Source organism: Plectrocnemia conspersa, unplaced genomic scaffold, assembly GCF_051122295.1.
Source record: "Plectrocnemia conspersa isolate PC_06_02 unplaced genomic scaffold, ASM5112229v1 ptg000014l, whole genome shotgun sequence".
NCBI lineage: Eukaryota > Metazoa > Arthropoda > Insecta > Trichoptera > Polycentropodidae > Plectrocnemia > Plectrocnemia conspersa.
The window spans coordinates 26402496-26416946 of NW_028277178.1; the positions used below are offsets into that span (position 1 = coordinate 26402496).

The following is a 14451-nucleotide window of genomic DNA, read 5'->3' on the forward strand; positions in this document are numbered from 1 at the left end:
TCGCCGAAAAAAAATGTGCAAGCTTACTTACTCGAAAACCGTTAAATCCTTGCAGATGTGCTTCAGGATGGAATTTATTATTTTATGGCCCTTGAGCTTTTGTTTATTCTACTTGTGCTCTTTGTTGATTGTGAGAGACGCTTAAAAAATAATACATTCTTCTTAATTCACAAATTGTTTTTACAACTGTTTAATTATATAATATTAAGTACCTAACCTCAGTTAATAATTAAATACAATATGTATAGATCTTTATTAATTATATTTATAGATAATAAGTTATTAAAAAAATAATGTTTTTGAAAGTATCCATTTAAAAACAAGCTTCTAATATATATTTATAAAATAGGAATTCAATAAAAAAAACCTATGTTAGATTTTATATATTACATAATTAGATATGTTGTGAAAACAGAAATAAAAAATATTATATATTACATGGAAAGTGACATATTATACATACATTACCAAAAAAACAATAATATGTTCAATGTGCTGCTTTAATTTATTGTTATAGTATTTAATGCTTACTGATGTTAAAGTATTATATTTAGATTAAACGCAGTGTAACCATAATAAGCTTAAACCAAATTTAATTGTATTAAGCTAGTTCAATATTATTCAGTTATTAAATAATTAAATAAAAAATTGTAGCTTCTTGGCATTAATCTTAGCGAGTCTTATTTAGTAAAATATGCTAAAATATAGTTAGAATGTTTAAATTCCATATTATTTTATTTAAAAAAATAATATAATGACATATATACATAATTATATATTATATAAAAGCGTGTTTTAGTGTTAAATATGTAAAATTAAAACTATTCGATAATAGATGGCGCACTTTAAAGTAGCCTTACTATATTCATGAACAAGTAAATATGCGTAAGCTTCTTTAATAATGTGTAAATTTTACCTAAAATGTAATAAATATATGCAATATAATAATTGTATATAATTATACATATAAACGTATTATTTTATAAAAAAATATTTACTGATTTTACCTTTTTTAAACATATATTTTAATGCGTGTATGTACATACATACAATAATTTTTATTGGTTAACAAATAGTACAACTATCTGATTTTAACTATTTTAAAAAAAGTTTAAAACTATTTTCTGGATTTTATAAATAATACATAAGACAAAAATTAAGTCCGTAAATTAGTTACAGCTTACAATAAATTTATTTATTATTTATTCATCCACAAAATTAAAAATTGTGTGTGTTGCTATATTGAATTATCTGTGATGGTCCATTGAAAATATATTTGTATAAAAATAACTATTGCTTATCTCTAAGACACGATAGAAATTGAAAAATATGGTTATCAAACCCAGATTTTTCTGGTAGTAGTCACTGAATTACAGTACTGGTCTATCGTGCTGATTTATGTAATTGTACTAATAATGAAAACCACTAGATTTACTTAAATAAAAATTAGGTATAAAAGTATGTTTTGCGAATTAGTTTTGTGAACCTATTGAACTCAATGTATCAAAATTCTCAAAAAACTATCACATCTAAAAAAGTTCTGGTATTTGCAGCTCTAGCAAAAAAATAGTTATATTTTCGATATATTTATTTATTAAAAAAATATTTTTTTACAATAGTGACTTTTATGTTGTTGAATTGCTTTTGCTAAAATTTCAATTATAGATTTATGAAACATTATTTTCAAACTGTTTTTATTTTATTTAACCGTTCTCATGCCACGAGTCATTAAAGGGGCTCAGTCGCTTCGCGACCGTATTGCCAAGATATTTTACTCTCATGAGAACTCACTTACGCTACAAAAAATATTAAAAAACTATTGAGTTATACAGAGTAATCTATGAAAAAATGTTTAAAATTATTACCACATTAATGGTTAATATTAAAATGCTTATTTTTACTCACGTTTTACGAAAATTTAATTTGGCACATTATATATGTATTCATGTATATAGAATTTCGTTTGATTACAAAAAGGTTACATTCCCCTGCACTCGGTGCATCATCGTCGTTAATTGGGCACCATGGTGACGCGTCAGTTCCGCTAATTTGCGGGCTTGTCTTCCCAATGGAAAGTTGCACTTTGATGTGATTTTCGATTTAATTCGCACAGGAATGCGGTTCACCGCGCTTGATTTATGAGGAATTTTAATACGGACGCGTTTATCAAATGTCGGTGCTAAGCGAAGTCAGGAACTCCACCGAAGCACCTTGGGAATTCGCGGGATATTCCTTTGGACGTCGCAATAAAAATGTTCATATAAATTTGTCAGCTTTTACTGATTTTAGAGCTAACTTATATGTATATATTAATAGAAAATTAACTATAATGTTTTTATTGGGAATATTCATGTCGGTCGTTTAACTCACGGAGATATGGCAAAGTTCTCAGAAGAGAAAATCGGTTATCTAATAATAATAATATGGTATATCTTTAGGACAGACACGTGTTCCGTTAACAATAAATAAACATAGATAATTTTAACAAAAACATATGTTTGTTTTATAATAATCATATATTTACAAAACTAAGTTTTGCTTTGATAAAATAGTCCTTAACAATCCATGTTTGGTAAAAGTATCGATTAATTAAGGAAGACTATGTATTATTTATTTAAATCTAGGTGTTATATTAATGCCTTCTAAATTTATCGTTATCGTTAACCGCTTCATTATCTCATTTTTGATATTATAAATAAACAACATTATATTGTTTTAAAATCAGAACTTCACGCCAAAGGTATTTCTGTCACATTTCCATATCATACATGACATTGATAATATTAAAACTTATCTAAAGTATGATACAATGGAGCAATTATGGATTTCTTTTATTCAACCGTTGTATAACAATAACAATTAATTGTAAACACATTCTTACAATCCCAAGTGCGTCGTCATTCGTCAAGTGCTTCCATCTTCGTCCATAAATCATCCTTGCTAATTATTTCACCGAAAAACACGCACAATGGGCAATTTATTCTTTTTCGCGAACCTGGTGACGGTTTAGCGTGTAGTAGAGACAAAGTGCGCGACGGGCGTAAACAATGCACCGTGAAAAATTGCCCAAGAATAATTCCGTCATCGCTTCAATTATCATTAATATCTCGGCAGAAGGGTTCCCTATCTCTTTCGTCTTACATAATGATAATGGGATATAACCGGAATAATGTGGAAGACAAAGCGCGCATCCGGCCGCGGACGCCTACCTACAAAGCGGCCATTGTCACAGCAATAAAATAAAATAAAAAAGGGCCGCATCGAGGGGGTGAGATGAGAAAATTTGTGAGGATGAGAGGATAAGGAGGATTTTTGGATGGGGTTGTCTTGGGACCCCGCACCTGCCTCGATATTGTTACCTCTCGCAAATGTATTCAAAGCTCTAATAAACAATATATTTGTATACCTAAAAATAATAAAATTAAATAACCACATTTACATCCTTAATTTATTGTGCAAGAAATTTTACATTGTGTGTTTTCGAGGATTATTCACAAAATATTTTTTTTTTAGATATGTATAATAAAAAATATATATTTTATTTCTCTTAAAATTTTACATATCAAGAAAACTTTAAACCAAAAAATAGCAAATTTCTTTTTTTATTTAGAAAATCATTTTTACCGGTCGTTTTAAAATATCACATCAAAACAAATCGATTCGATATTTATCTTATCTTGATTCGTTTCAGACTCTTGTTAAATTAATTTACCATACATTTAGTTTAAATGCAAGAAAAGTAAAACATTCTTAAATTTTTATACTGTCTTTGGATTCCATAATTGTCAAAAAATAAGAAATAAAAAATATATGCTATTTCTTGAGAAAGACTCGAGAAAGAATTCTTGTACATATTTGACTGTACAAGTTAGTCATAAATGTTACTTAAAAATATTTATAATTATGCTTACATATTTCCAATTTTTTAATAAAACAATAAACAAATATCCTACTAGGTGTTTAAAATTAAATATTTTTAATATTTTTTAACCAGTTCAACGCCAAGCAAATTTCTATGAATTTGCTCTGTAGGCCACCATTTTCAACCCTTTAAATTATTATGAAAGAGGAACATTATTTACCTGGAAAATCACTGTTTACTTTCCTTTTTATTAATTTTACCATAAAAGTGAAAAAAAAGCACAGAAATAACAAGTTTTAAAAACCACTGTCAGGGCTGCCACACACAAATATTATATGTAATTTATATTGTATGTGGTTTATATTATATGTTTTTGGTTGTTTTTAATATTTGTATGGGACACGATAATTTCCGTTGTTTTAATCAAAACCTTTTATCAAAATAGCGGCTACTTCATATATTTAAAAAATTTCAACTTTGTCAAAAAAATTTAAAAAAAAGTAAATATGGCAATAATGTTATAATATAAACAAAAACAAAATTCAAATTCAACAAATGTTTTTTTTACAAAAAATTAATATTGTAAAAAAAATATTGTAGCAGCCCTAACAACGTCTGTATGCTCGATCGTAAATAATAAAAGAATGGTTCAAAAATTGCACATTTTAACGATCACATTCCATTTAATAGATGTCTCTGTATTAAATTAACGAAAAAAAAATCAAATTTATTAATAAATGTGTCCGTAATAACATTTGCGTGCCTGCACGCGCTGGTGTTTGACGGTCCGACAGCTTTGGCGTGCAGGCACGTCACTGGCGTCTAAAGGGTTAAATATGTTGATTCTTACCGTAGTTCTTAATCTAGTATTTTTTTTATTGAATACGTCAAATTTCATAATAAAAAAACTAAAATATTAATAAAAAAAGCCAGACAATGAAAAAAAATTAGGGGTGGGTGTCTTGAGATCTCACACCTGCTGTGTGCTTTTTATTTTTGTGGTTGTTGAACAGTCACTTATCAGGGGTATGGTTTGAGGGTGGTTGAGTGTTCTTGTCTGAACATTTTTCAAAGTAACAAGTTTTGTACGTGTATATTATTTAAAATTTAAAAGTTGTTTGCTAATATATAAAATAATATTTTTTTGTATGGCGTACGAAGTTTGTTATAAGTATATAAAAAAATAACTAATCTAATCGGGTAAATGGTTTAATTTATAAATAATATTTTATTCGCATGCAAATGTGTGTGGTTTAATCCTTATTTATATTTTTCTGTAAAAAGTTAAGTGTTTTTTTTATTTACGGTTTAACATAATAATAAACAAGGAGTATATATTTTTCCAAGATAAATTTCGATTGGCCGGAATCTGAATACACTCAAAGAGCTTTTATTTTTAATATTTGCATTATTATTTTCGCGAAGTGTGCCCACGCAAAGTTATACTCTCTTTGCCGATCAAAGCCATTGTGTCCACAAAAGTTTAATGCGTTGTTTGCGAAGCCAGAATATGTAATGAAGGCCTTTTTCGTAATTAAGGTTTATAAGATAAAGCCTCCGTTGAAAGTTTTCAAGGACGGTTGGCCTTACAATGATTTAAATCTCAACTTTTCATCCGAGCACTGGCGACGGGCCAAAATAAGTAAAATCCGGTACATTTTTGATGCCCCAATAATTTATGTCTGTTTTGGATACTTGTTCAATTTTTGAAAAGCTCTCCTGATGCTCAACATTCTTGCTTTACGAAATCACACATACATCAATTTAAATTTCCGAGATACATATACAAACGTTTATTCAAAACATCCCCCTTTTTAAACGGAATATTAAAATTGCAATTATAAAAAATCCTTTCTACCCCTTTTTCCTGCGAACCGTGAAAAAATATAATAATGACTGGATCCATTTTAAATATTATAAAGTATTCAGGCTTCACCTACCAACTTTTTGAAGCGTTAGCGCCATCTGTCGCTGGCGGCAGGTACAAGAGGAAAAGCGTTTTTCATTCCCGAAAAGCTCTGGGAAAATATATTTCATTTTTACACTTTTTCACTCCACATCACTTGCATTCGCGCGCGATTCCCAAAAACTCCGACGTCAAAAAGCATAGGTGACACACACGGCTTAATTAATTATCATCGCAAAAAAATACGCACATTTGACCGGAAAGTGTTAATATTATACTATCGCGAGTAGGCACGTCTATATTCCTTTCATTATTCACAGTCACGCACTACCTATCATAAACGCCAGAAAGTAATAAAATTTTCTGGAAAATAAAAGAAAACTTCCCCTCTTTGTGTTTAGCGTTGTATTTATACGTTGCGCTACTAATATAAATACGACCACTTAGTAATTTCATTACTTCTTAGTGTCTAAATATCGCCAAATTGTCGACGAGAAACGACTCAATATACGTGCGCTTGTGTATAAATAAATAAATTAAAGGGTTAACACACCGGATTACGGTTAGTAAGTTTGTAATAATAAAACAATACTTGAAAGAATTCAATCTCATATGCACTAAAAATAAATCATCACTGTTAAAGATAAACATAATCAATATTTAAATATTTATTTTAAAAGAATACCAAGTCAAACGTGTTATTGAAAAGGAGCCTGTATGTTATGATATTTAAAGTAGGAGACCAGATAGACGAATTGTATTATATTGTAGATGACTTCATATTATAAAATTTCAAGTATGTGAATATTTTGATATGGTTTGCCTATTCTGAAAATAAAATTTAATTATTCCAAAGCAATATTTGTTATATTCTTTAAACATTGGATAAAAATATTAGTTTTTGATTAAAAAACTCATCAATTTTTTTAATCAAAAACAAAATAACGTCATAAATGAAATATATGTTTATGTTACGGTGAATTTATATTTTGACAGGTATAAATATAATTTTAATAACTTTGCCAGTAAAAATGTAATAAATTGAATTGTGATGTCGTTCCAAAAAATACTACAACATCCAAAAAAAAAAAAAAACCTTTTATTGGGTTAAGTTTCGTTTTGTTTAGATTTGAGTTTAACAGCGTGTAACTATTGTATATACATATATAAAGTTTTCATTTACATCTATATAGATAAAATCATGCTTGTGTGTGTATCAATACAAATAGGTCTCTACTTGATAATATTTTCATTATCATACTTTTTAAATAAAGAACTGCGTATTAATTTTTCTGATTGGAAAATATTTCTGCTGGTCAAAGATTTACTAAAAAAATATTATATTCAATTTATCCCACTACCAATTCCGTCCCTAAGGCGTTGAAAGTTCCATCAGACATATTTTAAGTTATCCGGGGTTCGGCAAAAAGGTAACCTTCTTCCTCCTTCGCGGTGCAAAGTTGCCGAGATGATAAATGTAATTTTAACTTAATTCCGGGCGTTACATTAAGAGATGGCGTATCTAATCTGGGCGGCCCGCCGCCGCGCCGCAAGGTGTACGAGAAAGTAAAACTTTAAAACTTTGCTATCGCGCACATCCGGAATTTAATTTGGCCCGAGTGCGGCCCCGTAATTACCCGCCCCTAATGGAAATCCATTCCCAAATTGGGACGCCACTTTTGGATTTTGCGCGGACGCTTTAAAACCACCGACGCCCCATATAGCTCCGGTGTGGAACGTAGCGGCCCTGCCCTGGTGGCAGCGCCGGGTGTACGTGGCGCAGAAACTTGTATGCAGGGCCGCATCGGGCAAAAAAAATAATTATTTTAAGCCAGTATTCATACACATGTATATAAAATTTGACATATTTTCTGACCGAAAAATCAGGTATAGAAAATCATTTTTCCCCGCATAAATTGAAAATGAAATGGTCCAAATGATGCAAGAAATAAATCATATATTTTTAAAACTGTGAATTCTGATGAACAAGTCGCGGAGCTTAGATGTGTTGTCAGAAGCGAGTTCTGTAAGGAAGTGTCAATGTTTTTTTTGCGTTTATACACTTTCTAGGGAATGTTTCGGGATCGTCTTATTTTTATTTCAACGGCCAATTACGAAGATTTGGGGTGTAATTAGATTTGTTATTACCCGTCTGATTTTATATTAAAACGTTTTTATGTTACCTGATCATTTAATATTAAATTAGTTTGCGATTTTGCAACTTAGCAACTTGATGTTTCAAATCTCAATATACTATCGAAAAGCTCTTGTGGTGCAATTAGCTAATTCCTCTGGCTTGGGATACACAATAGCACTTGTTGGACAAAGGCTTAGCGGCATAAACCAATGCTGTGTCGTAAAAACTATTGGCATTAGTTTATGGCGCTTTTAACGCGTGATATTTTTTCTCACGGTCTTTTTCAATGAACACTTTTAATGGCGCAGTCCGTAACGTCTCAAGACTAGTATTGCGGGTTCGAGCTTCTGCAGCAGCACTCGAATTTTTATATATTAAAATGCGCTATTATTATAAAAAAAAATCAGCCCCAGCTGCAGTGACATCTATTGATTATAAATTGTATAGCATATATAATTAATGTTACAGATGTCACCGATTCACAGACTTTCAGTATGATCGTTAATATTTACTTGTAGGTATTCATTATGTCTGATTGACTTATTCAGTTAGTACAGATTTGCCCGTTGTAACGCATTGGGCTTACGCATGTTAGGTTATAACTAGGGCATCCAAAAACCCAGCCAAATTCATTACCCAGTTCTACGGGTATTTGTCGGAAAAGAACCGGGTACCCGGTCAGGTTCCGGGTAATTTTTGTAGGCCGTTAAGAGTCTAATTTTTATTATATTTGAATTTTTGATTAAATATGACGTGATATATTTAATTATACTTTAATGACTAATATCATTTTAAAAAAAAATAAGGTATTGAAATAAAATCAATATATTATGTAATTATTATTACTTTACTCAATCGAAATATTTTTACATTTCATCGTTAGGTACATATATACATATACTTACATACTACATACATGTGTAACATTACAAAACCGAAATATTTATTTTAACACATATTTGGCAATAATAATACAAATTGCACATGAAAAATACCGAGGAAATAAATTTTATTAAAATTATAAAAGAAATTAGATGATTGTATTTATTATATGTATTATATGTAGGTAGAGAAACAAAGCTTATTTTAGTGATGTTCTTTTTGTAAAAAGTTGTATTTTAAAAACACTACAGTTTTCGGACAATATAATGCATAATATGTATTAATTATATAGTATGTATTATATATATTTGTACGTTTCGACAGGTATAATTCTGTCATTATCACCATTGCCGTATGAAAAAAAGAAATACTGACTTTTTATATGAAATGTTAAATTTTGATATACATATGTAACCAGGGATTTGCTTAAATTTATTTAGGTCATTGTGGCTACTTTTAAGCGCGCCACCCTGCTGGTCTATTCATTATTAGATTATCAGCTCACACGTAAGCGCGTATAAAAAGCGACACGTTTTTAATAAATTACATCCTGCGAATCCCGTAATCCGCGTCTGAATAAAATAATTTCCAATATGGTGTGTACAGTACGTCCGTTTCGAAATCCGTACGTGTACGTAAAGCACGGGTTTTACTCCCATTGTTTAGCGGAAGCAATTACTCCGGCGTTGAACGTGGAACATGTGGGGATATGAAATATTCCCGGAATTAGCACCTTTTTTAATCCCTGTTTAATGAGACCCGGAGAGTGACGTTACACGGACGTAATCCCGGTCCAAAAGCCCCATGCGGGTTTATATATATTAAAAAACACCCGGACGACCTGGGGCAGAGATAAGAAAATTCATTAGTGCTTACGTTTTTATATTATTCGTGGGAAATGTGTGTTCTTGTGGATGGATATTGGATAAGACGAAGATGGACTTGAGTGCCGTCTTCGAAAATTCATATGGTGTATCGAGTAAGCTGGATTTATTCTAATGTTACTGCACATTCTTGCACTAGAGTTTTCTCACTTTCGCTTAAGTGATACAGTGAAATAAAATACAAACTATATTTTAAATACTTTATTCCATTAATGTTATTACAATATTTAAAAAAAAACAGTAAAGACAATTTAATTTCATACTGATTTAATTAATTGTTCATTTGTTTAGTCAACAACATTTATTTAAAATAAGCTTTTTTTATCTTTTGTTAGGGCGATCTATTATTTCAATTATATAACGATCGCTAGGATACTTTTTGATAAAATCAATCGATTTTACAATTGAGAGGGATAGGTAACTAGTAATAAATGGTTAAATTTCACAACAAACATTATCTAATAATCTAATAATATTACTATGTTGTATTATAAAAATATTTTATATTTTTGTAGGTTCGCATTCTACTGTAATCCAAGACGTCCGAAAACCGTCCGAAACTTTGAAAGGACATCGATCTCAAAACAAAGGTTTGTCGATATCAAACAATAACCCGACTTTTCGTTCGTATCGTTCCGGATTTCCATTTGAATTATTCGAATTGTTCCTTAAGTTTTTCCCTGACCGGATTTCCCCGAGGTAGCAGGTGGTCAAACGAGTTAGTCACTCGGTCTTAGATAACCCTTTCGACATCTGGTCGCCCTAAGCCTGCCAGTAATCTTAAACCAACAACATAAGCTTGCAAAACACCGCTCCTTGCACCACCTACCCAACCCTCGATAGCAAACACCTATATAAATATTACCAGGAATTATCGCCGCGATCAGCCTCCCATGATAGCTTAGATGGTGATTTCTCATGAAAAAGCCGCGAGGAAAATCCTCGTATATTTTTATTGCGGGTCAAATTTCAATGGGAAGGCGTATTCAATATGGCCGATCAGATAAATGTATAATTTATGAATCTCGGCCAATTTCACTGCCAAGAAATTAAGCCTTAGCCATATTTATCTACGCATGAAATCTTAATTAATCCTGAAGAATTTCTAACCAATGAAGCGAAACGAAAGTACTTATGAATTTTGGCATCGGCCACGTTCCGAGTTCACACATCCTTTTCGTGTGTTTGAAATATACGGAATATTATATATTATTTATCAATCAGAGTATAAACTTTGGAGGGAGGTGTGTTAACGATTTATTTCGGCGCTTTTCTTTGAGGCTTTTTCGTTTTTAATTAAACCTGAATTTGTCTGGTGGAAAATCGGCTGCTTTGAGAATATTTTAAGGTATTCCTTTATATAACGATTTTTTTAATTAGTTAGATATCAGGTTTTTTCATTCATCGCTTAACGTAAAATGTAATTTCAAATGATATATGGTGGCTCAAAAAAAAAAACATTTTTAAATAACCATATACCTACAAAAAAAATAGCTACTATTTTTAATGGTCACATACTACAATTTTTAATTGAGAGCGCCACTTTAACAATAAGATTTTAAATTTTAATGGTATTTTCACATAAATAAAATTAATTCATATAGGACATTTTTTTGAGTCATACAAAAAAAAATTATAATAAATATATAAAATAAGTAAGTACTTATTTTTTTTGTAAAAAAGGTTAGGTTTAATTTGCTGTGCAATTATCATATAGTTACGTAAAAAAATATGTTTAAAAAGTTGATTTTAAAAATCTCTATAAATATGAAAATTTTAAACATAAAATAAGGGTATTTTATTAATTCAAATTTTATAATAGATATGAAAAATAAGTGAGCCTTTATTTTTTATTACAAAAAATATTTGTAATATTATTGGTTAAATTGATTGAATTATTCTATCGCTAAAATAAAAAAATGTTTTTTAGAAAAGGGTTGATTTACTCTTTTACAGTTATAGAGTAATTATACTAGGAAGCAAATGATGGATTTCCATTATTTAACCTTTATTTGGATTGCCATTTATCTGCAAGTTTGGAATTTATAATAAATAAAAATATTATTGTCATGTAATCTTTAGCAAAATTTAAAGTATTTTGCGTTTCAAAAATAATATTGGTTAGCCACAATGCGTCCACAAACTGTGTGTACCTGATGTGAAGAAGACAATACTATCCGACATACGTAATGTCTCAGACTGGTAACACAGATGCCGTAGGCTCGAGTCACTGCAGCAAACTTGATTTTTTATTTAAAAATTGCGCTATTATTTAAAAACCGACCCCGGCTACAAAGTAAGATTTATTGATTTAAAATTATATGAATCATATTAATTCATAATTATTTCTCTACCATATTTTATGCAAAATATTTTAATTAGGCATTAAAAATATCTAATCATAATATTTACGTGATAATTACTCGTGTTTTTTTTGCTGCTCAGTGTTGCCATATAATTCATTTTCAGTCTATGTCAAAAACAATAATATCGTGCCATTGCGGTGAAAGCGCTCGATTATCAAGCGTATATATTAAGTTTTTTTATGACAATATTAAAAGTGAGATTCGAATAAAACACATCTAGATGGGAACGCTCGGTATCGAGCGTTCCCATTGAGACGGCGCCGATGCGATTTTATTGCTTTTGACGTGAATTTTTGCCTTCTGAGAAAGGATAATTGTTTTTGTGCTCTCCTATTGACCAAAATTAGGTTTGAATGTACTTTGATAAGCCCTCTTATATTAGAAGTCCATAGTAGTATCGGTAAGAATAGATATCATATTTTTAAAAATGCAGACAAACTATGGAGCAATATGTGTAATTCGATGTCTGTCAGTACTTTTTCTTCCGCTTATTTTCCTCTGAGAGATTTTGGGCTTGAACTAATGAAAGTTTATAAACTATAATTAGTTTAGGTTTGGGTTTAAAGAGCAAATGGACGTTTCACAATTGTCAAATTTTATATACATATTAACGTAGCACATTAGCGCCTAATTATATTTTTGCAAATAGAAATATATATCTACAGGTGATAATGTATTTGGACTTTACTCGTGAAAATATAACTACCAAAAATATACATTCACTGCAACATTTATACATCAAATAATGATAAGTATGTAAATATATATATTACTACATATAGAAAAGTTGATATCATATAATTTGAATAGCACATGTCAGATAATTTATATTTTCACTAGTAAAAATATATATTTACTGGTGAAAATGTATTCTGATATGATTTTACTGAATTTACGGGATTGATTTAAAACTGTTTTTTCTAGATTTTCTTATAGGAATAAGCATACGAAACTGAGTGTATTATTTATTTATTTTGCTGTATTAAATTAAGTTGTCAAATTACCGATAATACAATATATAAAAACATTAAATTTATATAAATCAGCTGGTGCTGTTGATGATTTTTCGTTATCTCTTTGCTTCTTTCTTAGGCACTTGATTACGTTTTGCATGTCAGGTTATAACCGAAGGTTAAAAAAATAAAAATGTAATAATAATATAACAAACGCAATAATAACGCATCTTTTGAGAATGACTCACTTTAGATATACAATTACGTCACGTCACTGTTTTCTGCTTTAAATTTACAACGCATTTTTATACATTTGCTTTGTAATATAATTATTGTCATAAACATAAATAAGTTGCGATGAATTTCTTATTCCGCACACATGAGACTGTGTGAACCTCACACTTTAAAGGCTTAGAAATACCCATGGGCATTTCAAATACACTGAATAATTATTATTGTAAATATGACAGTTCAAACATTTTGATACAGCAATTTCTATATTAGTTCACAAATCTTTAATAACATTTCGCCATATCATGCGCACACTTAGGTAAGCGTTTCGAATTATTTTCAAATCTCTTCTCTTCGGCTTCTCCGGCGCTTTTATAAATTAAATTTGAAATAGAGCCATGTATAAATACGTGTGCAGAAGCAGTAGTAGCAGCAGCAGGATCTTGAAGTTTTCCACCTTAATTCCTCTCTCTTCGCGCTCCGTTATTCTCCTTGGCAAAAATTCCTCCGTGATGTTATTAATGCCCCGCCGTGTGGAACTAATGTTTAATATTCTCTTATTTCACAACGAACCCGGAGGTTACGGTCCTTACACAGCCGGCTAACTGCTGAATTTCACGTCGTATAAAGATGTCGTGATTTATAAAGACAATTCAATTGCGATTTTGTTCCGTGCGGAAAATTTTACGCGGCGGTATAAAAATGTTCCGCCTAGGGCACGTGCCCCCGCAAATCGAAATCGACCCTGTTTGTTTTGTTAATCAAAAGATATGTGTGTGTTGTGTTGTATATTGTAATAATGTATGCTAAACGATTTTATGCACTTTTTCACAAGAAGCTGAAGGAGACGGGTTGAATTTTCCTTTTGACAAGGCAACCGCAAGTGAAAAACTCGTTTCGTCGCTGAATATATATAATATAATATAAACTTTAATTTAACAGAGTATTAAAAACGTATGTATGTTAAGATAGGGTATGCTATTAAATATGTTTGTGATACATATAAGACCTTGCATATCAGCAATGATGAACAGAATTTTATGAGTAAATGTAAATTAGAGAATTTTGTTTTAAATGGTTATCTTATATTTAATTATAGATAAAATCTTGTGCTACTTATATTGATTGTTGATTAAATATTAAATGCTAAAATTGTGTTCCTTAAAATGTCATTCATGGTTGCTTATTTAAGGTAAAAAAAATCGATATTTTTTTAGCGATTATTCTATA

At 30.2% G+C, this 14451-nt stretch overlaps 1 protein-coding gene across 1 annotated transcript in view; it reads left to right on the forward strand.

Annotated features, from left to right (window-relative positions):
• LOC148226633 (uncharacterized) overlaps positions 1-14451 on the forward strand; it is a 618271-nt gene that overhangs the window by 379794 nt on the left and 224026 nt on the right. The window contains exon 2 of the mRNA XM_088204621.1: positions 10187-10261. Coding sequence (XP_088060747.1) covers positions 10187-10261 — 75 coding nt within the window. The remainder of the gene's footprint in view (positions 1-10186; positions 10262-14451) is intronic.